Source organism: Tachyglossus aculeatus, chromosome 4 (genome assembly GCF_015852505.1).
Source record: "Tachyglossus aculeatus isolate mTacAcu1 chromosome 4, mTacAcu1.pri, whole genome shotgun sequence".
NCBI lineage: Eukaryota > Metazoa > Chordata > Mammalia > Monotremata > Tachyglossidae > Tachyglossus > Tachyglossus aculeatus.
In genome coordinates, this window is record NC_052069.1 from 93,655,063 (window position 1) to 93,681,435 (window position 26,373).

General features: G+C 43.0%; 1 protein-coding gene and 1 non-coding gene across 2 annotated transcripts in view; one reads left to right on the forward strand and one right to left on the reverse strand.

The window, feature by feature from the left end:
* Positions 1–3,369: 3,369 nt before the first annotated feature.
* RIPK2 (receptor interacting serine/threonine kinase 2) overlaps positions 3,370–26,373 on the reverse strand; it is a 65,113-nt gene continuing 42,109 nt past the window's right edge. The window contains exons 6-12 of the mRNA XM_038745645.1: positions 26,102–26,151; positions 22,819–22,980; positions 15,859–15,944; positions 10,205–10,294; positions 8,620–8,746; positions 7,793–7,978; positions 3,370–5,139 (exon numbers count right to left, since the gene is read on the reverse strand). Of these exons, the coding sequence (XP_038601573.1) occupies positions 4,790–5,139; positions 7,793–7,978; positions 8,620–8,746; positions 10,205–10,294; positions 15,859–15,944; positions 22,819–22,980; positions 26,102–26,151 (1,051 nt within the window). The 3' untranslated portion in view covers positions 3,370–4,789. The remainder of the gene's footprint in view (positions 5,140–7,792; positions 7,979–8,619; positions 8,747–10,204; positions 10,295–15,858; positions 15,945–22,818; positions 22,981–26,101; positions 26,152–26,373) is intronic.
* LOC119927545 lies at positions 22,105–22,244 on the forward strand. The gene has a single exon (XR_005450539.1). It is a non-coding gene; the product is annotated as a small nucleolar RNA SNORA7 (small nucleolar RNA).

The window sequence follows — 26,373 nt, forward strand, 5'->3', positions numbered from 1 at the left end:
TGTCTGCTGTGTGACCTAAGGCAATTTCATTCATTCAATCGTATTTATTGAGCACTTACTGTGTGCACAGCACTGTACTAAGCGTTTGGAAAGTACAAGTCGGCAACATATAGAAATGGTGCCTACCCAACAACGGGCTCACAGTCTAGAAGGGGGAGACAGACAACAAAACAAAACAAGTAGACAGGTGACAAAACATGTAGACAGTTGGATCGAAGGGGAAGGAGAGAGGAAGAAGGGTGAGAAGGGGAAAAGAAGAAAGGAAGGAAGAAATGAACATCAAAGATGAAATGGGAGAGGAAGTCCCAAACCTGAAAGCATGAAATCTTCCAGGGTTACACGGACTTTGATGCAGCCTGGAAGAGGTGACCTTACTCACTTCACTTCTCTGGGCCTCAGTTACCTTATCTATAATATGGAGATTAAGATTGTGAGCCTCATGTCCCACCTGACTATTTTGCATCTATCCTAGTGCTTAGAATAGTGCCTGGCAAATAATAAGCACTTAACAAATACCCTAAAAAGACAAAAACAGAAACACTGACACCAGGAATTCTTCACAGGGCCCCATGGTTGTGGCCAAGGAAACCACTGTCAACTGTGGCAGAAAACCTAGGCAATGACAGTTCTTATCAAAGTGTCTTTGTCTTCTGGCTGGGGAATGCTGCCATAGCAACAGGGAACACCTTTAAAACCTTTTTTTTAAAAAAATATGGTATATGTTAAGTGCTTACTATGAGCCAGGCACTGTACTAAATTCTGGGGTAGCTGCAAGTTTAATCAGATTGGACACAGTGCCTGTCCCATATGAGGTTCAGTCTTATTCTCCATTTTACAGATGAAGTAATAGAGGCCCAGAGTGGTGAAATGATTTGCTCAGGGTCACAGTAGACAAGTGGAGGAGCTGGGATTAGAACCCAGGTCCTTCTGACTCCCAGATTCATGCCCTATCCACTAGACCACACTACTTCTCTGAGTAGAAAATTCTGGACTTGAGGTGCATTTGACCAGAGGAAGCAGACTTGGAGATCCGGGGTTGAAGGCATCTCCGTTGGGCCCCAGGAAATTGGTCAGTGGTCCGAAGCAAGTGAGCCCTCAGGAGAGGCAGAGTTCCAACCGACATTGCCTCCCATATGCATTGCCTGCTTCTTCCTCCTGTAGCATAATAGGGCCATGTGGGCTTCAGCTGTCATTTCTTCTACCCTGGCATGAGGGATATCAAGCCAAGGACCACTGCTCAGAGAAACCCAACATGAGAGATTTGAGGTAGCTACTGGGCACAGGCTTTCTGTCTACATTCTCACCCCTCACTCAGGGGTCGCCCTGGCCCAGCCATCCGTCACTTCCATTTATAGGAGAGACTGTCAGGGGACAAAGCACGGGGAAGATTGTCTCTACTAACCTGGTTGTATTGTACTTTCCCAAGCACTTGGTACAGTCCTCTGCACACAGTAAGCACTCAATAAACACCACTGATTGACTGAACAGCTCATGAAGGAGCAGGTCTGGCTGGGGTGGGATAGGAGAGTTGTACTTAGCCAAGATCCACGAAAATCTATGTTGGCTCTGGTACCGTAGGACTCCTTAGGCCTAAGTCTAAAAAGCTCCCCGGGGCAGAGTGGATGCATTGCCTGCCCCCTAGGAAGCCCCCTCAGGAGTAGGACACCTGTCTCCATTCCCACAGAGACACAGGAAGCTGGCAGGGGCTTCCATTGCTCTTCCTAGGTTTGCAGCTTTGATGTCTGTCTCCCTCCCTTTAGACTGTAAGCTTGTTTGGGCAGGGAATGTGCCTGCTTATTGTTGTATTATATTCTCCCAAGTGCTTAGTACAGTGCTCTGAACTCAGAAAGTGCTCAGTAAATATGATTGAATGAATGACTGTAAGCTCGTTGTGGGTAGGTAATGTTTGTTATATTGTACTCTCCCAAGAGCTTAGTACAGTGCTCTGCACACAGTAAATGGTCAACAAATATGACTGATCGACTTATCTAGGTCCCCCTCAATGTTTCTTAGACATGTTACTGTTCATGTTACTATCGGTCTGTCCCTCTTGACCATAAACTCGTTATGGGCTTGTTATGGGCAGTGAACGTGTCGGCTAATTCTATTGTACTGTACTCTCCCAAATGCTTAGTACACTGCTCTGAACATAGTAAGCGCTCAATAAATAAAATTGATTGATGGACACAGTCACACAGGACCCAAACCAGGGTCGTGCTATGGAAACAGGGCAGGCAGGATAATAATCCCAAACATCTGAAAATCACGAATTAGCTTGTACATATACAATTTTCTTCTCATCCTCTCACTGCTGATGGCAGTCAAGCCAACATATCAGGCATTATCATGGCAATTCTTTACAATAACCTTCCTTTACAAAGTGCTCCACTGAACAAGCAGTGTGGCCTAATGGAAAGAGCACAGGCATGGGAGTCAGAGGACCTGAGTTCTAATTGCAGGCTCTGCCACTTTCCTGCTGAGAGACCTTGGACAAGTCACATAATTCCTTTATGCCTCACTTACCTCTTCTGTAAAATGGTAAAATGTAAAATACTTGTTCTCCCTCCCATTTAGACTGTGAGCCCCTTGTGGCACAGGGACAGTGTCCAACCTGATGACTTGTATCTATAGTAAGTGCTTAACAAATGCCATCATTATTGTTACTCCAGTTCTTAGAACAGTGCTGGACACACAGTAAGTGCTTCAATAGCCCTGCAAATAAACCAATGGTATTTTCAACAACCGCTTCATGGTTGTAATGGTCCAGATTTGCTCTAATTTACTTCAAACAGGCTGGTCCTGAGGGAGGAATTTTTAAAAGACAGTTTTAAACTGAACGCAGTAAGCGCTCAATAAATACAATTGAATAAATGAATGGGAGACTACAATACAACAATAAACAGACACATTCCCTGCCCACAATAGCTTACTGTCTAGAAAGGAAGACAGACATGAATATAAATAAATTACAGATATGGACATAAGTGTTCTGTGGCTGGTAGGGGGGATGAATAAAAGGAGCAAGTCAGGGCGATGCAGAAGGGAGTAAGAGATGAGGAAAGGAGGGCTTAATCAGGGAAGGCCTCTGGGAGATGTGCTTAGGAGTAGAATTCCTCTCCCAGAAAGGGTACAGAGCTTCTCATGGAACCTTCTACTCCATGGGCAACCTATATTTACAGTAGTAATATAAGTCAATTGCATTTTTATGCAAGTCAATTTTTTGCATTTAATCCAACAATGCTAATTAATGCCCTTTGGAAATGTCTGTTTTCAAAACTCTGGGATACACTGGAGAAGATCAGTAGAGCCGCTAAGGTGGTGCCTCTTGAGACTTGGGAGCATTTCTGAATTTTGGAGCCCAAGACTCAATTTACAATGTCACAAAAAATGAATTTATTGGAATGGACCACACTGCAGTATCCTTATTCATTCTTCAAAAATATTACAGGAGTGAAAATAGATTAAGCACAAAATAACACTGTTTATCGATGAAACGGAATTTTATAAGACCACCTGCATTTCAGCAAGGTCAGTTTATCTACGGAGACTTTGTAACTTTATATATGGAAGACTTTTTTTTAAAGGCACGTAACTTTTAAAGTTTAACTCTGGTTCAGCAATAAATAATCCACTTAGAAAGTGATAGCTACCACACTGGTACAACAAGCACTTATCAGATGCTGCCTCAACTACTGTTATCAGCCTCCTCACTAATCTCCTTGCCTCCAGCCTCTCCCCTCTCCAGACCATGCTTCACTAAGCTGCTTATATTATCCAAAAATAAAACAAAAATGGGAAAAAAAAACAAATAGCATGCAAACATCTCTCCACTCCTCATAAATCTCCAGTTGTTGCCCAGTCACTTCCGCATCTGACACAAAGTCCTTACCATTGGCTTTTAAGACATTCGGTCAGCCCCCTCCATCCTACCTATCCTTGTTCATTGTCCTCTACAACCTAAACTGCACATTTCATGCCTCTAATACTGATCTACTCACTACGTCTCTGTTCCATCTCTCTCACTGAAGACAACTTGCTCTCATCCTGTTTATGGCCTGGAACTCCCTCCCCACTTCATATCTGATGGAACACCTCTCTCCCAATCCCCAAGGTCCTACTTTAATCATGTTTCCTCCAAGAAGCCTTCTCTGACAGCCTCTTTGCCTCTCACTTTAGTCTCTCTCCTTTCTGTTGCTACACGCTTGGCTCTGTAACCCCTAAGCATTTTAGTATTCATTCCACCCTTACCCTGATAGCAGTTATGTACCTATACTTACTCTCTGTTGCTATCCCTACTTGTAATTTATTTAAACATCTGTCTTTGTTGCTAGACTGTTAGATCCTTGAGGCGGGGATCACGCCTGCCAATTCTATTGCATTCTCTCAAGTGCTTAGTACAACCCTCTGTACACGATAAGTGCTCAAAAAAAAACACTGATTGCTTCCGAGAGTAAAAACACACACCTCATGTTTTATGGACATGAATATTATATTAAGCAAGCCTCAAAACTGCTTCACCTAAAAGTAGCATCATTTTATAAAAACAGACATTTTAAAAAATTGAACCACTTAGGGCAATTATTTAAAATAAGGAATGAAAACTTTGTGTTTGCATTGATAAAACACACACATAAGGCCACATCAAATGCAAGTGGCTAATTTTCATGTTAAAATGTAGCAAGCTTCTGATCTTCTCTCAGTGGACCATACGTAGTAAAACTGTAACCAATGTAACAGATTAAAAAAATGACCTTTTAGAAATGGACTTTTCCAACCTTTTCGAAACCCCCTACAGACTTTTGTAATGGAATGTACTTAAAGATGTTGTCCTATAAGCCATAGATATTTCTGGGTAAGGTTGAAGGCCCATCTGTTTGTTGTCTTTCAGCTTTTGCACTATAATTTTGGCAAACTCTTCTCCTTGGCTGTCAGTGGTATCAAGCAATTGCCTGACTTTGGATGTCCTTGTAGGTTTGGTGCTGACCAGTTCATAGTCCTCCTTCATGATCAATTCCCTTGCTAGCAGGGCGTCTAAGGACTGGTTAAGGCAGGCCTCAGTCATCTGGTTGACAATGTCTTCCCTTTTACTTTGTATCCACTGCTGAGCTATGCCACTGTGCAGAGTCTCTGAGAGTAGATCTAAAATGGTGGAGAAACATACAGACAGCCTGTGATAAAATACAGGGTTCCCAGAAAACATGTGGACAGAAAAAAGCACAAATTGTTTTTTAGGGTCACCTGAATCTCAAGAGAAATAACTGGAGGTTGCTGAAGCAAGCAAGTAAGAGTCAGTTCTGATCAATAAAAACTTTTCGTTTCATTTTAAAACGGCCAATTGCTCATTGATATTCCTAAACTACAATTGCATGTGAGGAGTGTTCAGAGAAACATGAATGAAGGAGAAAACCAGGGGAGACTACCAGGTTTTACTCTCAAGAAGGCAAGTTTAATTGATTATTCATGCAGTAATTCAGTTGGTATTATTACCAAGGCACTCACAGTCTAAATAGGAGAGAGAACAGGCATTGAATCCCCATTTTATAGTTGAGGAAACTAAGGCATAGAGAGGTTAAGTTACTTTCCCAAGACCACAGGCAAGCAAGTCACACAGAACTCCTCATCTTCCTATCCAAACCCTGTCTTTTCCCTACTCCCCGCCGCCCTGACTTTCCCCATCACTGTAATAATAATAATGTTGGTAATTGTTAAGCGCTTACTATGTGCCAAGCACTATTCTAAGAGCTAGGGTAGACACAAGGTAATCAGTTTATACCACATGGGTCTCACAGTCTTCATCCCCAGTTTACAGATGAGGTAATTGAGGCATAGAGAAGTTAAGTGACTTGTCACACAGCAGACAAGTGGCAGAGTCAGGATTAGAACCCACGACCTCTGACTCCCAAGCCCGGGGCTCTTTCCACTAAGCCACACTGTAGACAACACCATTGCCCTCTCTGTCTCACAAACTCATAATCTCGGTATAATCCTCGACTCATCTCTCTCATTCAACCCACATATTCCATCTGTCATCAAATCCTGTCAACAAACTTTCACAACATTGCCAAAATCCACCTTTTCCTCCCCATCCAAACTGCTACTTGCTGCTACAAGCACTTAGTATATCCCACCTTGACTACTGCATCTGCCTCCTTGCTAAGTCCCTGCCCTCTGGCTCTCCCCACTCCAGTCCCTACTTCATTCTGCTGCCCGGATCATTTTTCTACATGAACGTTCAAATCCATGTTTCCCCACTCCTCAAGAATTTCCAGTGGTTACCCATCCACTTCTGAATCAATCAGAAACTCCTTACCATCAGCTTTAAAGCACTCAATCAACTTGCCCCCTCCTACCTTACCTCACTGATCTCCTACTATAGCCCTGCCCACACACTTCGCTCCTCCAGTTGCAGCTTACACGCCGTGCTCTGATCTCTACCTCTCACCAACCTCTTTTCTACATCCTCCCTCTGGCCTAGAACTTCCTCCCCCTCTATATATGAAAGACCACCCCTCTTCCCACGTTCAAAATCTTATTAAGGTCACATTTCCTCCCTGATTAAACTTTTTATTTCCCCAACTCCCTCTCTCTTTTGTGTCATCCATGCACTTGGATCTGTACTCTTTGGGCACTTGATAGTCACCCCACCCTCAGCCCCACAGCACTTATGTACATATTGATTACTTATATATTTATATTAATGTGTCTCTCCCCCTGTAGACTGTAAACACATATGGGCAGGGAACAAGTCTACCAACTCTGTTCTCCCAAGTATTTAGTACAGTGCTTGGCACACGGTAAGCACATTAATGAATACCACTGACTGAAGTAAGTGGCAGAGCTGGGATTAGAACCCAGGTCTCTGACTCCCAGGCCGGTATTCTTTCCACTAGGCCATGCTGCTTCTATCGTTGAGAAAAGGCTCAAACTCCAAGCTTTCTGCATTTCTCCACAGAGTGAGAGGAACTGTCTGTTAACCCTCGTGAGCTGTGAACAGTCCGTGCAGAATTGACAGAACAATAAATAGTCTCTAGTCAAGCATGTCAATACCAGCTGGCATGTACAAACAAGACCCAAGGTGACAATGCCCTGGCAGGACTCTGTACTTGCCTAGATCCGGCCCGGCAGATGCAGAAACACAATAAAAACATCCTTTTCATGGGGAAAAGAATGAGAAACACTGTGGCCTAATGGAAAGAGCATGGGCTGAGAGTCAGGGGCCCTGGGTTCTAATCCTGGCTCTGTCATTTACCTGCTGTATGTGACCCTGGGCAAATCACTTCACTTTTCTGGGCTTCATTCAGTTTCCTCATCTGTAAAAGGGGGATTCAATACCTGTTCTCTCTCCTACTTAGGCTGTGAGCCTCATTTGGGTCCTGATTATCTTGTATCAGAAAATGCTCAATAAATGTGATAGGTTGATTGATCCACCCAAGCACTTGGTTCAGGGCTTGGCACACTTTAAGGTCTTAAATCCCACAATTATTATTATTATTATTGTTGTTATTTTTAGAAAACAGATGATATCACTTTAAATATTATTAGGCTAAAATTTAAATTCCTTCAGCAACCTCCAATATATCTCTCCAGAGTCAGATTCCCATAAAAATCATTTTAATGGATCCCATGCTTTCATGGATCAAAGAGAAACCTTCACAGAGCTTTGTGTGCACTCTTCAATTATCGAACTTTTAGTAACTAGGAAATAAGCCATGGGACAAATCCACTGAACAATCGCACAGTCTTACTGTGAACAGGATTCATTTCAGGAAGTATTTACCAGAGAGTGCTTTACCTGAATTTTCCTTGACTAGCTTTGAAGTATACGACACTGGGCTTGATGACACATCAGAATCTACTGATGAGAAACAGGACACCGTTGGACCAAAGGATTTAGCACTCTGGACTGAAGAGATGTTATCATCCAAACTGTTACTTATCAGAGAGCAAGGAAGTTCTGGAGAGGAGTCTTGATCTTGCTCTAGAAAATAGGAAAGACCCACTCCACTTGGTTAAAAACAGCCAGCAGACATTGTTTATCTTTTGGGTGAGAGACAGGCTGAGAACTCATTTTATTTATTTATTTATTTTTATTTCCACCACAGGAGGTCTGTCTTCAGAAGGGACATATTCTCAAAGACAATTTTTTGCTGCAGAACAGAGAAAGTCAAGTAGGCTCAACTTTTCTCTCCCTAACTTTCTGCTCATCTGTCCATTTCAAATAGGACTAAGTGGACAGGTGACTACCAGTAGGAAGAGAAGGCCATTGAAATAATTTTGCTTCATTTCTTCTCACCCTCACAGTTCTTTACAATGCACATACACACACACTCAGCTCCAACTCCTCAACCTCCACTATTCTAGACCCTATTCCAAACCCTATAAGCATGAATTAATGCAGTCAGTCACTTAATAAGCACTTTCTGTGTGCAGAGCACTGTACTAAACGCTTGGGAGGATATAATATAACAGAGTTGGTACCCAGGAGCTTACGGTCTAGAGGGGGACTGCACAAGGGAGATATGCAATGCACACAAAACAGCTGCTTTCCAAAAATGCTGACCCCTTTAAATGATGAAAATGGAAGTCTGTGAACCAACACAGGGTGGCAGATTAACATACCGGCTGAAAACATGTTATGCAGTGAAGTAGACATGGGCCTTGATATTCCAGAAGATGCACTACTTATAGATACTCTTTTGTTGTGAAGAGGAAAGCCACAGGATTCCTGGGTTGGAGAAAAGTGTACCTGAAGATAAAAATCAAATAAATTTAACCTTAATAATACTACATTTAGGATAATGATAATGATAATTATTATTATTATGGTACTCATTAAGCGCTATGGGCTAATCACTCAAGTAGTGTTCTACGTGCTGGGATAGATACAAGATAATTAGGTTGGACACAGTCCCTGTCCCACATGGGGCTCACATTCTCAATCCCCACACTTTACAGATGAGGTAAATAAGGCCCAGAGTATTTAAGTGACATGCCCAAGGTCACACATCAGACATATGGAGGAACTAGGATTAGAACCCTGGTCCTTCTGACTCCCAGGCCTATGCTCTATCCACTAAGCAACCTAAAAACTTAAAGCACCTCTCCACAACCTTTGTTGATGACTGTTTAAGTAAATGCCAAATTAAGAAACCCTGTGGAGAGGATGCAGAGTTATTTACCATATTTAAAGTTAGTAAGAGTCAGTGAATCAGATTTACTGAATGCTTACTGTGGGCAGAGCACTTTACTAAGTGCTTGGGAGAGTACAATATAACAATACCACAGATGCATTCCCTGCCCCACAACAAATTTACAGTCTAGAGGGCTTGTGGAATTCAGGGAAGTGGGCAGGATCAAATGTCCCAGGGTAGCATGCATGGGAATCTCTTATAACACTTTCTCTTTGTTTTTTTAAAAAATCAGATCCAGATTCCCAGGAGCCTATACACATAAATATTGAGGATGTTTTATATTATTATTATTATTGTATTAAGTGCTTACTATGGGTCAAGTACTGTTTTAAGCACTGGTGTAGACACAAGTTAATCAGGTTGGATATAGTACCTGCCCCACATGGGGCTCACAGTTTAAGTAGAAGAAATAACAGATATCGAATCTCAATTTTACAGATGAGGAAACTGAGGCACAGAAGTTATGACTTGCCCATGGTCGTAAAGAAGGCAAGTGACAGAGCTCAGGCCCTCTGACTCCCAGGCAGTGCTCTTTCTACTAGGCCACATTGCCCCTTACTACATATTTGTCAAGAGCTTAGTACAGTGCTTTGCACACAGTAAGTGCTCAATAAATACAGTAGAATTTCTATAACATATATTTCACTTAAAATATGGACTATATATTTGTGTTTTATATGTTACATATAAACACACACACACACATATATAATTCTTTATGTAATCAAATGCAACACATTGTTATTTGCATATAGAGAACCCACTCAACAGTTACATGTACGGACCACTGAAAATCGAAAACTGATTTTAAAAAATATATAAAAAGGAAAGGAAGAAGTGGAAAGATGATTTCTCCTGCTATTCTTGAGCACTTGACTGTAACTGCTTTCCCGAATTCCACAGTCATTCTTTCTAGCTCTCCCGAAGAAAATAAATACCTCTGGAAAGGCTATAAATGGAAGTGACCATTCTAAAATAGGAACAGTAGTAAAACAGTAAAAGAATCTCTTTACCTCTTGTGGATGTTCATTTAGAGGAATGTTGAGCGTTAACTCCACCTCCTTCTTGGAACATAAACGGATGATATTCGACTCATTCTGTAACTAGAGAATATACCTGCTGCTGTAATTCTAGTTGCAGGAGAAATAACGGGGAATGCATTCTTCTAATACAAATCAAATTTCAATTCATTTAATGTCATACTCACTTTATATGGGTAACAAATACATAGAGAAAAATCTGAAATGTGAGAATTTTATCTGATGTTCAACAGTCAAATTAGTTCTCAGGACTCTGATATTTTTCATGTGTTCATAGTATGCTTTCAAGCATTTTTTAATGAAAATGAACATAGCAATTTTGTTTTTAACCAAATGTTGTAAATCAACTCATATGTGGAAGAAAAATAAATAGATAGCAAAGAGTACTTGGCAATCTTAGCTATGATTAAAACTTATTAGAACCTCAAATCAATCAGAATCCAGGATATCTTTCTAAAATTCTAGAGAAAATACATGAAAAAATGACGCTTAAAAATTCCAAATAAATATCCTCAAAGATCAGAGCTATTCAAAAACACTGAAGACTAAAAACAGGGAAGAAACTAAAATGTAATGAACCTTCAACCTATTTAGGCACTAGGTGAATGGATACAGAGTCTAATAAAAAGTTCAGATAACTAAAAAACATTGACTGCTTCAGTATTAGATTTTGCCTTTAAAAAATTAGTTTCTAAGGACTTGTAGAGTTTACTCAGATACAATGTACTGATAGTTCTGTTTGGACTAAATAGAGAACTCTCCGATTCCCTTTTTATAATTGTTGAATTAAGAGTAGAACGCCAAATACACCCATTCACATTTCTCTTCTGAACCTCAGGTAGAAAATTTAAAAATCAGAATGATGGTATTTGTTAAGCACTTACTATGTGCCAAGCACTGTTTTAAGTCCTGGGGTAGATAAAAGCTAATCAGGTTGTCCCACGTGGGGCTCACACTCTTAATCCCCATTTTACAGATGAGGTAACTGGGGCCCAGAGAATTTAAGTGACTTGCCCAAAGTCAGAGTCACTGTGTTCCTCAGCCTTTATTTTGTGTTGTGTGTGTGTTTATGGAGGTGCTAGAAAACATTTGCCGAGAAAGGAGCACGGTCACTAGTATGTCCCTGCCCAGTCTGAGCTACATGTCCCCTTGAAGAGCTTATATGGACAGTGAAGAACCCACAGCCACAGTCCACAGCCTGTTAGGAAGGTGAGACAGTCTGAGATTAGTCAATGGCATTTAATGGGAGCTCACCGTGTTCACAGTACTGTATTAAGCACTTGGAAAAGTACAAGAGTTGGTCGATATGTTCTATGCCCACGAGGAGCTTACAGGCTACACAGGGAGGCAGACAGCAAAATAAATTACAGATGGGGAAATGGCACAGTGTGAGAATATGTACACATGAGTGCTGTGAGGGTGGTGTGAGTATCAAAGTGCTTAAGTGCTACCCAGCCAAGTGCACAGCTGATGCAGAGGGGAAAGCAGGTAGGAGAAATGAGGACTTCATCAGGGAAGACCTACTGGAGGAGATGTGATTTTAGGAGGTATCAAAAGGTGGAAATAAGGGTGGACTGCCAGATATGAAGGGATAGGGAGTTCCCAGACCAGTGGGAGGACATATATCTAATTCCCTCTGGGGTGAATTCTTTCTCAGAGCTTAGCACAGTGCTCTGCACACAGAAAGCATTTATGTTCTTCCCTGCAGAGGGCTAAAGGAGACTGAGGTACAGAGAGCAGTGTGGTAGAGAAGCTGAGTTTGCACCTTGGATTGTTGTAGGAGACCTGCAAGGTAAGCTAGGAAGGAGAGAGCTGACAGTGCTTTAAAGCTGACGGTAAAGCATTTCTGATTGATGCGGATTCTACACATGTTCTGGAGGTGGCATTGAATGCATGGATTCAATGAGAGACAGATGAGTTGAGGACAACGCTAAGATTATGGGCTGGTGAAACTGGGAAGGATGGTCATTATGGTCAGGGAATATGTCTGCTAATTCTGTTGTATGTGCTCTCCCAAGTGCTTAGTACAGTGCTTTGTACAGAGTAAGTGCTCAGTAAATACAATTGAACAGTGAGCACTCCATGAATACCACTGATTGACTGATGCTGTCTATGGCGATGGGAAAGTCAAGGGTTGGGTAGCATTTGGTGGGAAGGTGAGGAGTTCTGTTTTGGACATATTAAGTTTGAGGTGTCAGCGGGACAACTAAGTAGAGATGTCCTAAAGGCAGGAGGAAATACAATATTGCAGAGAAAGAGAGATATCAGGGCTGGAGACTTAGATTTGGGTATCATCCACATAGAGGTGGTACTTGAAGCCACGAGAACAAATGTGTTCTCCAAGGGAGGTTTTGTAGACAGAGAATAGAAGGGGACCCAGAATTGAGCCTTGAGGGACTCCCCGAGTTAGGGGGTGGGAGGCAGAGGAGAAGCCCACGAAAGTGACTGAGAATGAATCCTCAGAGAGATAGGAGGCCAACTGGGGAAGGACAGTGTCAGTGAATCCAAGATTAGATGTTTCCAGGAAAAAGGGTTGTCCCCAGTGTCAAAGGCATCAAAAAGGTCAAGGAGGATTAAGATGGACCTGGAAAGAAGGAGGTCATTGGTGACCTTAGAGAAGGCTACTTCTGTGGAATGAAGGGGCTAGAAGCCAGATTACAGGGAGGTTGAGGAGAGAGTTGGAGGAGAGGAAGTGGAGGAAATGAGTTTAGACAACTCACTCAAGAAGTTTGGAGAGGAATGGAAGGAGGGAGGGTGCCAAGGGGTCAAAGCAGAGTTTTTTTACAATTAGGGGTTACATTAGCAGGTATGAAAGCAGTGGGTAAAGATCCTGTGGAATGTGAGTAGCTGAAGATTGGGGTCAGGGAGTGGGCAACTGTTCACACCTTAAAGCAAAGGAATAGGATCTGAGGCACAAACACATTCACTGAGCACTTACTGTGTACAGCGCACTAAGGGCTTGGGAGAGTACAGTATAAAGACATTTCAGGAGGAGAGGGTAGATTTTGAGAGGAGGTAGAGATTTCCTTTTGAGATACTATTGAGAAGGATGGGAGAGTTGAAGATGGAGCAGGTGGAGGGAGAGAAAAGAAAGGAGCAGGAGAGAATTTTGGAAGCTCACACTTGAGGGTTTCAGTTTTACTGATGATGTATATGGATGGGACATTAAGGGCAAGAGACGGGGGAGGCAGGGGATTGCAAGAGGGATTTAAAAGTCTGAAACAGCTGGTGTGGGCAATGGGGATGGGAGTCAATAAAAATGGAGAAATACTATTCCTGGGAAGAGGTAAAGCCAGAGAGAATGGATCCAAGTTTCAGGAACTCCGTGGGAGGCTAAGGACTTTGCTTAGGTCACTGTCTATTTCTGGAAGAGGCACACTGCCGGAAAGTGCAGAGGAAGTGGAGAACCCTTCTGGCGCCTTAGCTGCCCTCAAAGAAAAGAAAAGCTCTGAGAGGATTAGGAAGGGGACTGAGGTCAGGTTGCACATCTTCAGGGAATGAGTCGCTGTGCCTTCTGGAGCCCTACCCAAAGAATCCAGCCAAATGCACTCCTGCTGGTGAGCTCCTTCCTGTACTTCCATGTCCAAAACACAGAACCAAGACCTGTCTGACTGAAATATCTCTATAGTATGGGGCAGAGCTATTGACTGACATAAGAGCTTACTACAGTGCTAAGTACTTAGTACAGTGCTCTGCACACAGTAAGCGCTCAATAAATATGAATGAATGACGTCCATCAATAATCAATTAATTATATTTGCTAGCATTTCCTGAGCTTGGGAAAGTACAATATAACAAAGTTGGTAGACACGTTTCTAGCCATGAGGAGTTTACAGTCTAGAGGGCAAACTGAGGAGAATTCCTGAGGAGAATGCCAGCTTTTGGTCCCTGATCCCCAGGACTCTTAAGAGTCAAGGCCAGGATGTATCAGCATGCTCTGGGCTGGCTCCAGGCTGGAGGATCCTTGCCCAGGCCTGATCCTCACCCAGGCCTGATCCTCACCCACCTCTTTGGGGGTGCTTCGGATTCTTTCCCACACCTCACTATGCAACAGGTGATTGCTTAACTGTGTCTGTACCGCCCTTCTAAATCAGGACAATGAAAATAAACTGGGGAATTTAAGAACAATATTTCTTAAAAGGGTTAATTCCATCTTGGCTTATGCCCTTGCCACTTTCGTTTTAGCATTTGGTAACTTCTGTCTGGCCAGAGCCACATTCACACATCTTTTTTTACAGTAATGACTTAGATCTCGAGTTTGGGCTGTGAAGTGCCACTGCTGGAAGAAAACGCTAACCAAATTTTTTTGCTTTGCAATGTCTCTTGCAAACGTCTGCCTTAGGCCCTTTCTCCCTCATATGACCACCTGCTGTTTTTCTTAACCATCAGTTTTCTCTCTGCCTCCTTTCTGAGCCTCTGCTTCCCTGGTCCCCATGACATATTCCTAAGGATAAGTGAGAAAGCTCCACGGGTCACCCTCTGGGTATTGCCCTTTCACTTTGAGCATGGGGGCAAGCTCAGGGCAGAGCTTTGGAGCAGGTGTGGCTCCCAGGGGCCATCCTCCCCCATTCAACCAGGCAGAGATCGCTCACAAAGTCCCCATTTAGACCTGGAGCTATGTGGAGGGGGACTAAAAAAGCCCGGCTGGCCCAATGCCAGATCCCGATGGGCTACAGGAAGGCTAACCTGGAGCTTCCAGCAGAAGCTCCACCTCCGGAGCCTGTGGGCCAATGCCGGCCCCCTGGCTGCCTGTGGGACCTGGGCTAAGTGGGCCTCCAAGGTGGCGTGGTTTGGCCTGAGAGGAGAGGAGCTCTGTCTGGAGCAAAGTCGGGGGTGAGGGAAACCCTAGTCCCCATCCAGTTCTGGAGTTAGCACTAGTATATTGCTTAGTACACTGGTTTGCCCACAGTAAGTGCTCAATAAATACAATTGAATGCGTTGGTCTACAGACACATGGCATTCCAGAAAGGGCCTGATTCAAAAGTGGATCCCCCATCTTAGCTCCACTTCAGCCCCTTTCAAGTTCCAAAGGGAAGGGTGATTTGGCTCTGACTGCCCACCTCGCCCAAGAGGCTGTGGAGGGAAAGCTAAAGGTCACATCTCCAGGAAGCCTTTCTTTCCCAGTTAAGTCCTCTTTTCCCCAGCTCCGTCTCTCTTCTGTGTCATTTATGCACTTGGATCTGTGACTTTTGGGCATTTGATATTTGCCCTCCCTCAACCCCACATCGCTTTTGTACCTATCTTTAAATTACATTTTATAAATTATTTATATTAATGTCTGTCTCCCCTTCTACGCTGTAAGCTCATTGTAGGCAGGGAAAGTGTCTAATTCTGTTGTATTGTACTCTCCCCGAAGCACTGAATACAGTGCTCTGCACATAGTAAGTGCTCAATAAATACCACTGATTGATTGATCGATTAATGACTTAGTTCCCCCTCCTTCTGACCCCCTCCTCCTCAGTGCTACATCACAGGGGGCCACAGGAAAATATAAGGACAGAAAAAGTTTAGCCCTTATTCATGAAAAAATTGGAAAGTGAGAAAAGAAAATCCCAGAGAGAAAATGTTTTGTTCAATAGATTACCACTGCAATGATTGTCAACTTGCATTTTTCAATTCCTATTTACCTTGGTTTTCTTCAGTTGAAGAACAGCTTCTAGAAAGGTAATTTCTTCAAATGTTCTCAGAACTGGCTCAAGTTCTATTAAACATTCTAAATAAGAAAATACAATTTCTGGTTAATTAATGGTAATACAGCTAATGTATAAAAACATCTGTAACCTTAAATGAGTTAGATATTTTATTTTGTGTGGCCTCAGAGGGTGTTCACTTAAGTCTATATTTTTAAAATTGGAAATAGGACCCAAGGATGCCCTTACTCCAGAATGTGAGGGAGAGAGGGAGAGAGAGAGAGAGAGAGAGAGAGGGAGAGAGAGGGAGAGAGAGAGAGAGAGAGAGAGAGAGAGAGAGAGAGAGAGGGAGAGAGAGAGAGGGGGGAGGGGGGGAGAGGGGGAGAGAGAGAGAGAGAGAGAGAGAGAGAGAGAGAGAGAGAGAGACAACATAGGGGAAGAGAGATGTAAAATGTAGGGAAAGAAGGAATGGGCAAGAAGAGAGAAGTGGGGGTAAGACAGGTGAGCCAGAGATTGGGGACACAGAGACCTGGGAGAGAAAGAATCGGGAGAGATTGAGAACAGGTGAGAGAGAACATGGAATGAGAGAATGGGGAAGAGGAAAAATGCCGGGAAAGAAGGAACAGGGAGAGATAATGAGGGAGACAGAACTGGGAGAGAGAATATGGAGAGAGAATGGGGAAGAGGAAGAAGATGGAGGAGAAAGAATGAGGGAGAGAAAGAATGGGGGAGAGAAAAAACAGGAGAGAGAAAGAACAAAGGGAGAGAAAAAACGGGGAGAGAAGACTGATATTAGTTCCCCAGTTTCATATTCAAGCTTTTTTTTCTTTATGTACTTTCCTCCTTTGATAACTCCAACCTTGCTTTTTTTCCCTCTCTCCACACTTAGTCTCTGCTCATTTTCTGTCCCAGTATTCCCCAGACCCTCAAACTCAATTGCTAATAATAGACACATGGCCGATCTTTCATGGTTCCTTTAAAATGAATTGGATCATTAGGCAAGAAGCAGCGTGGCTCAGTGGAAAAGAGCCCGGGCTTTGGAGTCCGAGGTCGTGGGTTCAAATCCCAGCTCCGCCACTTGTCAGCTGTGTGACTTTGGGCAAGTCACTTCACTTCTCTGGGCCTCAGTTCCCTCACCTGTAAAATGGGGATTAAGACTGTGAGCCCCACGTGGGACAACTTACCTTGTATCTACCCCAGCGCTTAGAACAGTGCTTTGCACATAATAAGCACTTAACATATACCATTATTATTATTATTATTATTATTATGATATTATGATTCTGAGCTATCAGAATGGATAAAACACTATAGTGCTATATGGATTTATTTCTTACACTTTTTGAAAAGTGGCTAAAAGACGAGGATTCTTACACTTTTTGAAAAGTGGCTAAAAGATGAGGAGTTAAAGACAACATCTAGTGGTACTAAAATCACTAAAGCATTTATCCCAAGAGTTTTGCAACAGCCAGATCATGAGACATAAAATAGGCAGCAGTATATTTTTAAAAATAGATGGTGAGTCAACCAATATAAATACCACTATCAGCCAATCCTAGTTACAGAACCAGTCTGACCATCTATAATTGGTCCCTGATATCTTGTTTCACAAATCTTACAAATGGTATGTAGATGAAAAGGTAATGAGCCCAACTCTTCCCAGTGCTGAAATTTCTCCCCAGTAGTAAACGAAGTTCTTTGGGAGTTCTAACTCTTTCAGACCACCAGGTGAATGTATCAGTGCAAGAGTAAATGAATCAGTGCATTGCCACATGCACTGATGCTATGCACTAAATAGTCCCTTTGTAAACTGAACAAATCGCCGGCCCTGGCAAAGGGCCTAGTTTACACTCAGTTCTGCGAGAATGTGCATTTTCACCACACCTCTGGGCTGGGATGCAGCAGTGGAATTAGGAAATGGTCTTCTGACAATCCACGACTCTGGATATAGTGGAAGAAAATGTTGGGGGCATTTGCCAGTCATGGACATGGGGTGAGTTCTACAGTGAAAATTTCTCAACCAAGGATTCTGCAAAAACATAACCCCTGGGTTATTGGAAACCTCAGGGTATCATTAGTGAGTAACATAAGGCAAAGGGGAAAAGGGAAAAGTCAGAAAGCTATCTCCATTTTAACAAAAAAGCAGAGAGATTTCTTTTTTTTTTACTTTTTTTTGTACTTGTTAAGTACTTACTCTGTGCCAGGCACTATACTAAGCGCTGGGGTAGATAAAAGCTAGTCAGGTTGGACAAAGTTCATTTTCCACATGGGGTTCACAGCCTTAATCCCCACTTTACAGAAGGGGGAACTGAGGCACAGAAAACTAAAGAGACTTGCCAAAGGTTTCTTACCTCCTACCTCTCTGGCGTCTCAGTCCAAGGCTGAACTCCTTATCTTCCCTCCCAAACTGTCCTCTCCCCAACTTCTGTCACTTTAGATGGCAATACCATCCTTCCCGTCTCACAAGCCCGTAACCTTGGTGTCATCCTTGACTCTGCTCTCTCATCCTCCCCACACATCCAATCCGTCACCAAAACCTGCCAGTCTCACCTCCACAACATCGCCAAGATCCACTCTTTCCTCTCCATCCAAACAGCTACCTAGCTGGTTCAATTTCCCATTCTATCCCGACTGGATTACTGCATCAGCCTCCTCTGATCTCCCATCCTCCTGTCTCTCCTCACTTCAGTCTATACTTCACTCTGCTGCCTGGACTGTCTTTGTACAGAAATGCTCTGGGCATGTCATTCCCCGCCTCAAAAATCTCCAGTGGTTGCCTGTCAACCTTCGACACAAGCAAAAACTCTTCACTCTCGGCTTCAAGGCTCTCCATCACCTCGCCCCCTCCTACCTCACCCCACTTTTCCCCTTCTCCAGCCCAGCCTGCACAATCCGCTCCTCTGCCGCTAACCTCATTGTGCCCCGTTCTTGCCTGTCCCACCGTCGACCCCCGGCCCACGTCCTTCCCCTGGCCTGGAATGCCCTCCCTCCAAATACCTGCCAAACTAGCTCTCTTCCTCCCTTCAAAGCTCTACTGAGAGCTCACCTCCTCCAGGAGGCCGTACCATACTGAACCCCCCGGCTTTTCCTCTCCTCCTCCTCCTCCCCTCCCCACTGCCCCCCTCCCTCAATCAATCAATCAATTGTATTTATTGAGCGCTTACTGTGTGCAGAGCACTGTACTAAGCGCTTGGGAAGTACAAGTTGGCAACATATAGAGATGGTCCCTACCCAACAGTGGGCCCACAGTCTAGAAGGGGGAGACAGAGAATCAATCAATTGTATTTATTGAGCGCTTACTGTGTGCAGAGCACTGTAGTAAGCACTTGGGAAGTACAAGTTGGCAACATATAGAGATGGTCCTACCCAACAGTGGGCTCACAGTCTAGAAGGGGGAGGCAGAGAATCAATCAATCGTATTTATTGAGCGCTCCCTCTGCCCTACCTCCTTGCCCTCCCCATAGCACTTCTATATAAAGAAGCAGCATGGCTCAGTGGAAAGAGCACAGGCTTGGGAGTCAGAGGTCATGGGTTCTAATCCCAGCTCCACCACTTAGCTGTGTGACTTTGGGCAAGTCACTTAAATTCTCTGGGCCTCAGTTCCCTCATCTGGAAAATGGGGATTAAGACTGTGAGCCCCATGTGGGACACCCTGATTACTTTGTATCTCCCCCAGTGCTTAGAACAGTGCTTGGCACATAGTATGCAGTTAACAAATACCAAAATTATTATTATTACTATATATTTGTACATATTTAATACTCTATTTTATTTGTACATATTTACTATATTTATTTTATTAATGATGTGTACATAGCTATAACTCTATTCTGATGGTATTGATTTTGATTGATTGAATTGATTCTGATGAATTGATGGTACTTCATCTTGGATCCTCCCCAGAGCTTAGAACAGTGCTTTGCACAAGCTAAGCGCTTAACAAATGCCATCATCATTATTATTGTTGAAGCCTGTCTACTTGTTTTGTCTTGTTGTCTGTCTCCCCCTTCTAGACTGTGAGCACATTGTTGGGTAGGGACCGTCTCTATATGTTGCCCATTTGTACTTCCCAAGCGCTTAGTACAGTGCTCTGCATATAGTAAGTGCTCAATAAATAGGACTGAATGAATGAGTTCTCAGTCTCTTTTGCGGATTCCTCCTCTGCCTTCCACCCCCTAACTTCCCTCAAATTGCAGTTCTGGATCCCCTTCTATTCTCCATCTACGCCTACTCCCTTGGAAAACTCATTCACTCCCATGGCTTCAACAGCCACCTCTAGGTGGATGATCCCCCGATCTACATTTCCAGCCCTGAGCTCTCTTCCTCTCTGCAGTCTCACATTTCTTTCTGTCTTCAAGACATTTCTACTCAAACTTAACATGTCCAAAACAGAACTCCTTATCTTCCCACACAAACCCTGTCCTTCCCCCGACTTTCCCATAACTGAAGACACCACCACCATCCTTCCTATCTCACAAGCCCATAGCCTTGACATTCTCCTTGACTCCTCTCACTCATTCAACCCACATATTCAATCTATCACTAAATCCTTCGGTTCAACCTTCACAACATCGTGAAAATCCATCCCTTCTCTCCATCCAAACTGCTACCATGTTGACACAGTCACTTATCCTGTCCCTCCTTGATTACTATAGCAGCCTCCTTGCTGACCTCCCTGCCTCCTGTCCCTCCCCACACCAGTCCATACTTCGCTCTGCTGCCAGGATCATTTTTCTCTAAAAATGTTCAGTCCATGTTTCTCCATTGCTCAAGAAACTCCAGTGATTGCCCATCCACCTTCGCATCAAACAGAAACTCCTTACCATCAGCTTTACAGCATTAAATCCCCTTGCCCCCACCTACCTCACCTTGCTACTCTCCTACTACACCCCAGTCTGCACATTTCACTCCTTTAATGCTTACCTACACAGTGTACCTCCATCTCGTCTATCTCACTATCAACCTCTCACCCACGTACTGCCTCTGGTCTGGAATGTCCTCCCTCTTAATAATGATGGCATTTGTTAAGCACTTACTATGTGTGAAGCACTGTTCTACTCTCCCCACTTTCTAAGCCTTACTGAAGGGGATAGCTCCTCCAGAGGCCTTTCCTGACAAAATCCTTATTTCCTTCTCCCTTATGCATCACCGACTTACTCAGCACCCACCCCCAGCCTCACAGCACTTATGTACATATTCATAATTTATTTATTCATATTAATGTCTGTCTACCCCTCTAGACAATAAACTTGTCATGGACAGGGAATGTCTGTCATACTGTATTGTACTCCTCCAAGTGCTTAGTACAGCGCCCCACACACAGAAAGTGTTCAATAAGCATGACTGACTGATCGCACAGCAGACAAGAGGATTGATCGCACAGCAAACAAGAGTTGGAGTTGGGATTAGAACCTAGGTCCTGCTCTATTCACTAGCCCACGCTATTGCTTTCCTTGATCTTATATGCACACGTGGCTCAATGGAAAGAGCATGGGCTTTGGAGTCAGAGGTCATGGGTTCAAATCCCAGCTCTGCCAGTTGTCAGCTGTGTGACTTTGGGCAAGTCACCTAACTTCTCTGTGCCTCAGTTACCTCATCTATAAAATTGCGGATTAAAACTGTGAGCCCACCGTGGGACAACCTGATCACCTTGTAACCTCCCCAGTGCTTAGAACAGTGCTTTGCACTCTAGTAAGCACTTAATAAATGCCATCATTATTATTATTATTACCATAATATTCTTTTTTAAAAGATCAAACAGTTGACTTAATGAAGGCTACCAACTCTTGTTTCTTTCAATATTAAAAAAGACCTTTTCTACTAGGTATTTTCTTAAGAGTTATCTGGCTTCAAGGCAATCAGCTTTCCTCCCTACTTATCCTTGTTGCTCCTTGACTACACCCCAGTTGAGAAACTTCACTGCTTGTTGTGCTTCGATTTCATCTTTCTCAGCGCTGACCTATTGCTCATGTCCTCCTGCTTGTTTGGAATGCTTTTCTTTTACATATCTGGCACAACACACTTCTCCCCAGCTTCAAAAGCCCTTACGAAAGCCCATCTCCTCCAAGAGGCATTCTCTGATTAATTTTTGTCCTCGTCACACTATTTCCCCTCAGGCCCTAGAAGTCGTCTAGGCACTTGGATACTCATTTCCCTTCAAAGCCTCTTACCCCAGAAGCACTTATGTTACCTCACTCTCACTCTCTGCTGCTTTCTTTTATTTACTGTCTGTCTCCCCCGACTCCCCTCTCAGGGTCACATCTGAAGAGTTTCCAGTACCCTACCAGTCTCAACTACGGAAGGAAGAGAGCCAAGTAGAGGCCTATCCATTCCATTCCTAGCTTGGGCAGTAGCTAGTGAGTGGAAGGCAATCTGCTACACATCAAAACTCACCTGTGCTGGGTAGCAGCGGCATGGGAGAGAGTCGCTGGCAAAGACTCAAGTTTACTTCGTGGAAGGAGGCAATGGTAAACCACTTCTGTATTTTTACTAAGAAAACATTATGGATACACTACCAAAACGACTGCAGGTGGAGGTGGGGCATTCTGGGAGAGATGTGTCCATGGCATTGCTATAGGTCGGAGACGACTTGACGGCATAACACAAGACTCCCCCAACTAGACTGTAACTTTCTTGAGGTCAGGAATCTTGTTTCCCAATTCCACTGTACTCTCCCAAGCCCTTAGTACAGTGTTCCACACAGAGTAGGTGCCTACTGAATGCAACTGAGTGATTACTGAACAGCCATTAAGATTATACCTGCTTTTAAAATTCAGAGCAGCATATTTCAAGATTCACTGTAATTTAGACAAAAACTGCCAAACGGGTATAATCTGGGATGACACAAGTGAAGCATCAGAAAGCTTTGGTGCAGGCAACCAAATGTATCTATTACCTTTTAGGATAAAAGTTTTCAAGGAATGACACGAATGATTGACATAACATTTTATAACTCACTTAAGAAAGATGGCCTTTCATCTGGATTTTGTGCCCATCCACTCTCCATTAGAGAGATCATAAGAGCTCGGTGTGGAATATCAAGAGGCAGACTTTCTTTACTTGTGTCCGGTCGATTTCCTTGTGACACACTAAACATTATCTGCAAAGGGTTGACAACTTCTGTCAAAATAGACATCGCACATTGATTAGGAATTTACTTTGCCCAAAACATATTAAATATAACTAAAATATACCACCAAATAGGAACAATATAAAATTTAAGGATGTTATTAAGAACCTTTACATCCAATACACAGACTGCTGGAAATGTCTTCCTAAGAACGATTTTTTGAGCTTCTTCCTGTTTGTATCGAGAGAGATGATCTCTAGACTGAAAGCTCATTGTCAGCAGGGAGCTGACTCTGTTGTACTGTACTCTCCCAAGCACTTAGTACAGTGCTCTGCACATAAGTGCTCAAAAAATACTGTTGATGATGATTTCTGAGGATGGAGAGGAGAATTTTCTGTTTCCCCTTCTCCACTCCTTTCTGCAAATTCCTATGCTCAATGACAAAGAGAACTGGGTCAGCTGTTCTGGATGCCCAACTCTGAGCAGCAGTTGTTGAAAAGAACTTTCACTTACACATACATTTTATGCTACTTTCCCCAACCCTCCATAGCACTTATTGACGTACAATCTTTAAACATTGTTGTGTTCGACCCCAAACTGTAAGCTCCTCAATGGAAGGGATCATGTCTCCTAAATCTACTGAACTCTCCAAGTAAATAGTATACACTATTCAGCACAGAGTGCTTAAATGAATATTACTGACTCACTGACTGGCATTCCATTAATACACACAGTAGAAGTCAATTTTGTGAAATGGCCAAATATCATATGTTTATTGGCTTTCCCAGAAACACTTGTTTTGAACAGAAAGCTCCAGTAAAATATGGGCCAGTTGGGAAAAACTTCTGGACATTTTTCCCCTCAAAAAGCATGTAGAGCAGATTACAGTTCAAGGTTAGCTACCTGTAAATGAGACATCACAACAGTCGTGGTTTTTATAGTATAGAATGCATTTTTCATACATTATCATTTTGTAAATTAACCCCAATTATCCCTTCCCGGATTAAGCCCTCTTTTCCTCGGCACGTTCTCCCCCTCTGCATTGTCCATGCACTTGGATCTGTGACCTTTGGACATTTACTATTTGTCCCAATGCCAATCTATTACGTCCATGTTTTATGTCCATATCTTTATATTATATTATAAATTATTTATTTATTCATATTAATGTCCACTTCCCTCTCTAGATGATAAACTCGTTATGGGCAGGGACCTTGTCTGCTAATTCTGTTGTACTGTACTCTCCCAAGTGCTTAGTACAGTGGTCTGCACATAGTAAGCGCTCAATAATTCCATTGATTGATTATCCAAATTTTCCCTGATTTCTATTTCCTAAATCATTTTTTTACAAATTTGAGTTAAACAATATCAGATTGGGTCTTTTTGGCCCAAGATCCTTTAGCTACGACTTGGCCGTTTCTGATGCATACAAACCGTCCCCGACATCCCCCAGACACACAGACATGCACTCACCCCTTTCCTAATCCTCACTCTGTATGTGCTGGTGTTTTGCCCTCTGAACCCACCCAACTCAGCCCAGCCCTTCTTCCTCTTCTTTTTCCTCTCACCCCACCTCTCTACTCCTCTAATGTTGAACCACATAGTCTTCTTGTAGGGGAGCATGTCAGCCCAAGGAGAGGGAAATAAAGGGGCTACAGAGCCTCCAGAACTCTCCCCTTTTACTCCCCAGGGCAGAGGCCTTTTGCACTACCCAAACTACTGTCACCACCACAGTCTCCCAATACCTTTCTTGTTGTTCCCTCAATGGGGATGGGACAGTATTAACAACACCATGTTTTTGGTACAGTGCCTTTATTCTTCCTAAGTACCTTCACCTTAATTATGTCATTAATTCCTTGGCTACCTTGCTCTATCTCGACAGAAGAGACAGAAGCAGTGGAAGCATGCCCCTTGGCTCCCCCCAAACCACTGGATCCCCTCTAGACTGTAAACTTGCTGTGGGTAGGGAATGTGTGTTTTTTGTTATATTGTACTCTCCCAAGTGCTTGGTACAGTGCTCTGCACACACAGTAAGTGCTCAACAAATATGACTGCCCAAGCCCCTCAACTGGCCTTCCGCACCACACCCACCATTCTCCTCTTGCATCCTCCTTCCCAACCTGTCTCATTTAATCATTATTATACCCAGTGCTTAGAACAATGCTTTGCACATAGTAAGTGCTTAATAAATGCCATCATTATTATTTTTATTGTATTTGTTAAGTGCTTACTATATGCCAAGAACTGCTCTAAACGCTGAGGTAGATACAAGGTAATCAGGTTATCCCACATGGGGCTCACACTGTTAATCCCCATTTTACAAATGAAGTAACTGAGGCACAGAAAAGTGAAGTGACTTGCCCAAGGTCATAAAGCAGATAAGTGGAGGGAGTGGCAGCAGCCATATGCTGCCTCCCCAGAATATACCCTACAAAACTCGGCTCCCTCAAGTGTTTTTACAGTGCTCTGCACATAGTATGTTTGTACATATTTATTACTCTATTTATTTATTTATTTATTTTACTTGTACATTTCTATCCTATTTATTTTATTTTGTTGGTATGTTTGGTTCTGTTCTCTGTCTCCCCCTTTTAGACTGTGAGCCCACTGTTGGGTAGGGACTGTCTCTATGTGTTGCCAATTTGTACTTCCCAAGCGCTTAGTACAGTCCTCTGCACATAGTAAGCACTCAATAAATACGATTGATTGATTGATAGTAAGCACTGAATAAATACCACTGATTGACTTCCTGGTAGAGCACTGGGCAGGCTGCAGCTGGGGCAGGCACCACAGCTAAAATTGTTGGATTTTGAGCCGTGATAAGCCTGAAATTCTGCTCTTCTAGCCACAGTACTATGGTGCTTGTATTTACCCCTGTCCTCATCTTTTAGGTTGATTTTGTGTTTGTATTGTATTACTCTGTCCTTCTGCTTCCATCACCAGCCACTTTCCACCCTATTCTTAGGTTGTAAACCCCGATCTCCATGCTCATTCCACCACTCTGTTTACCTATCCCTTGGTTTACATTGTACATTGGTACAAATGCTGGGGAAATCATTTTTAATGAACATTCCATTTTTGTCCAATTAAATAAAACAAAACCTAATAATTACACTCAAATTGCATTTTCTTTTAATCAAAAAAAACCCCTTAAAGGCAGAGAACACTTACCTTCAAATGGCAGCTTCCTTGACAACACTTCCCAAGTAATAATTGCATAGCTGTTCAAAGTAGAAAAGAATCAATCAATCAATCGTATTTATTGAGCGCTTACTGTGTGCAGAGCACTGTACTAAGCGCTTGGGAAGTACAAGTTGGCAACATATAGAGACGGTCCCTACCCAACAGTGGGCTCACAGTCTAGAACTAAATGAAAACAATGTGCTCAAGAAACTAAAATTACCTGCAATTAGAAACGAACGTGGTAGTCATCCTTAGAGGCA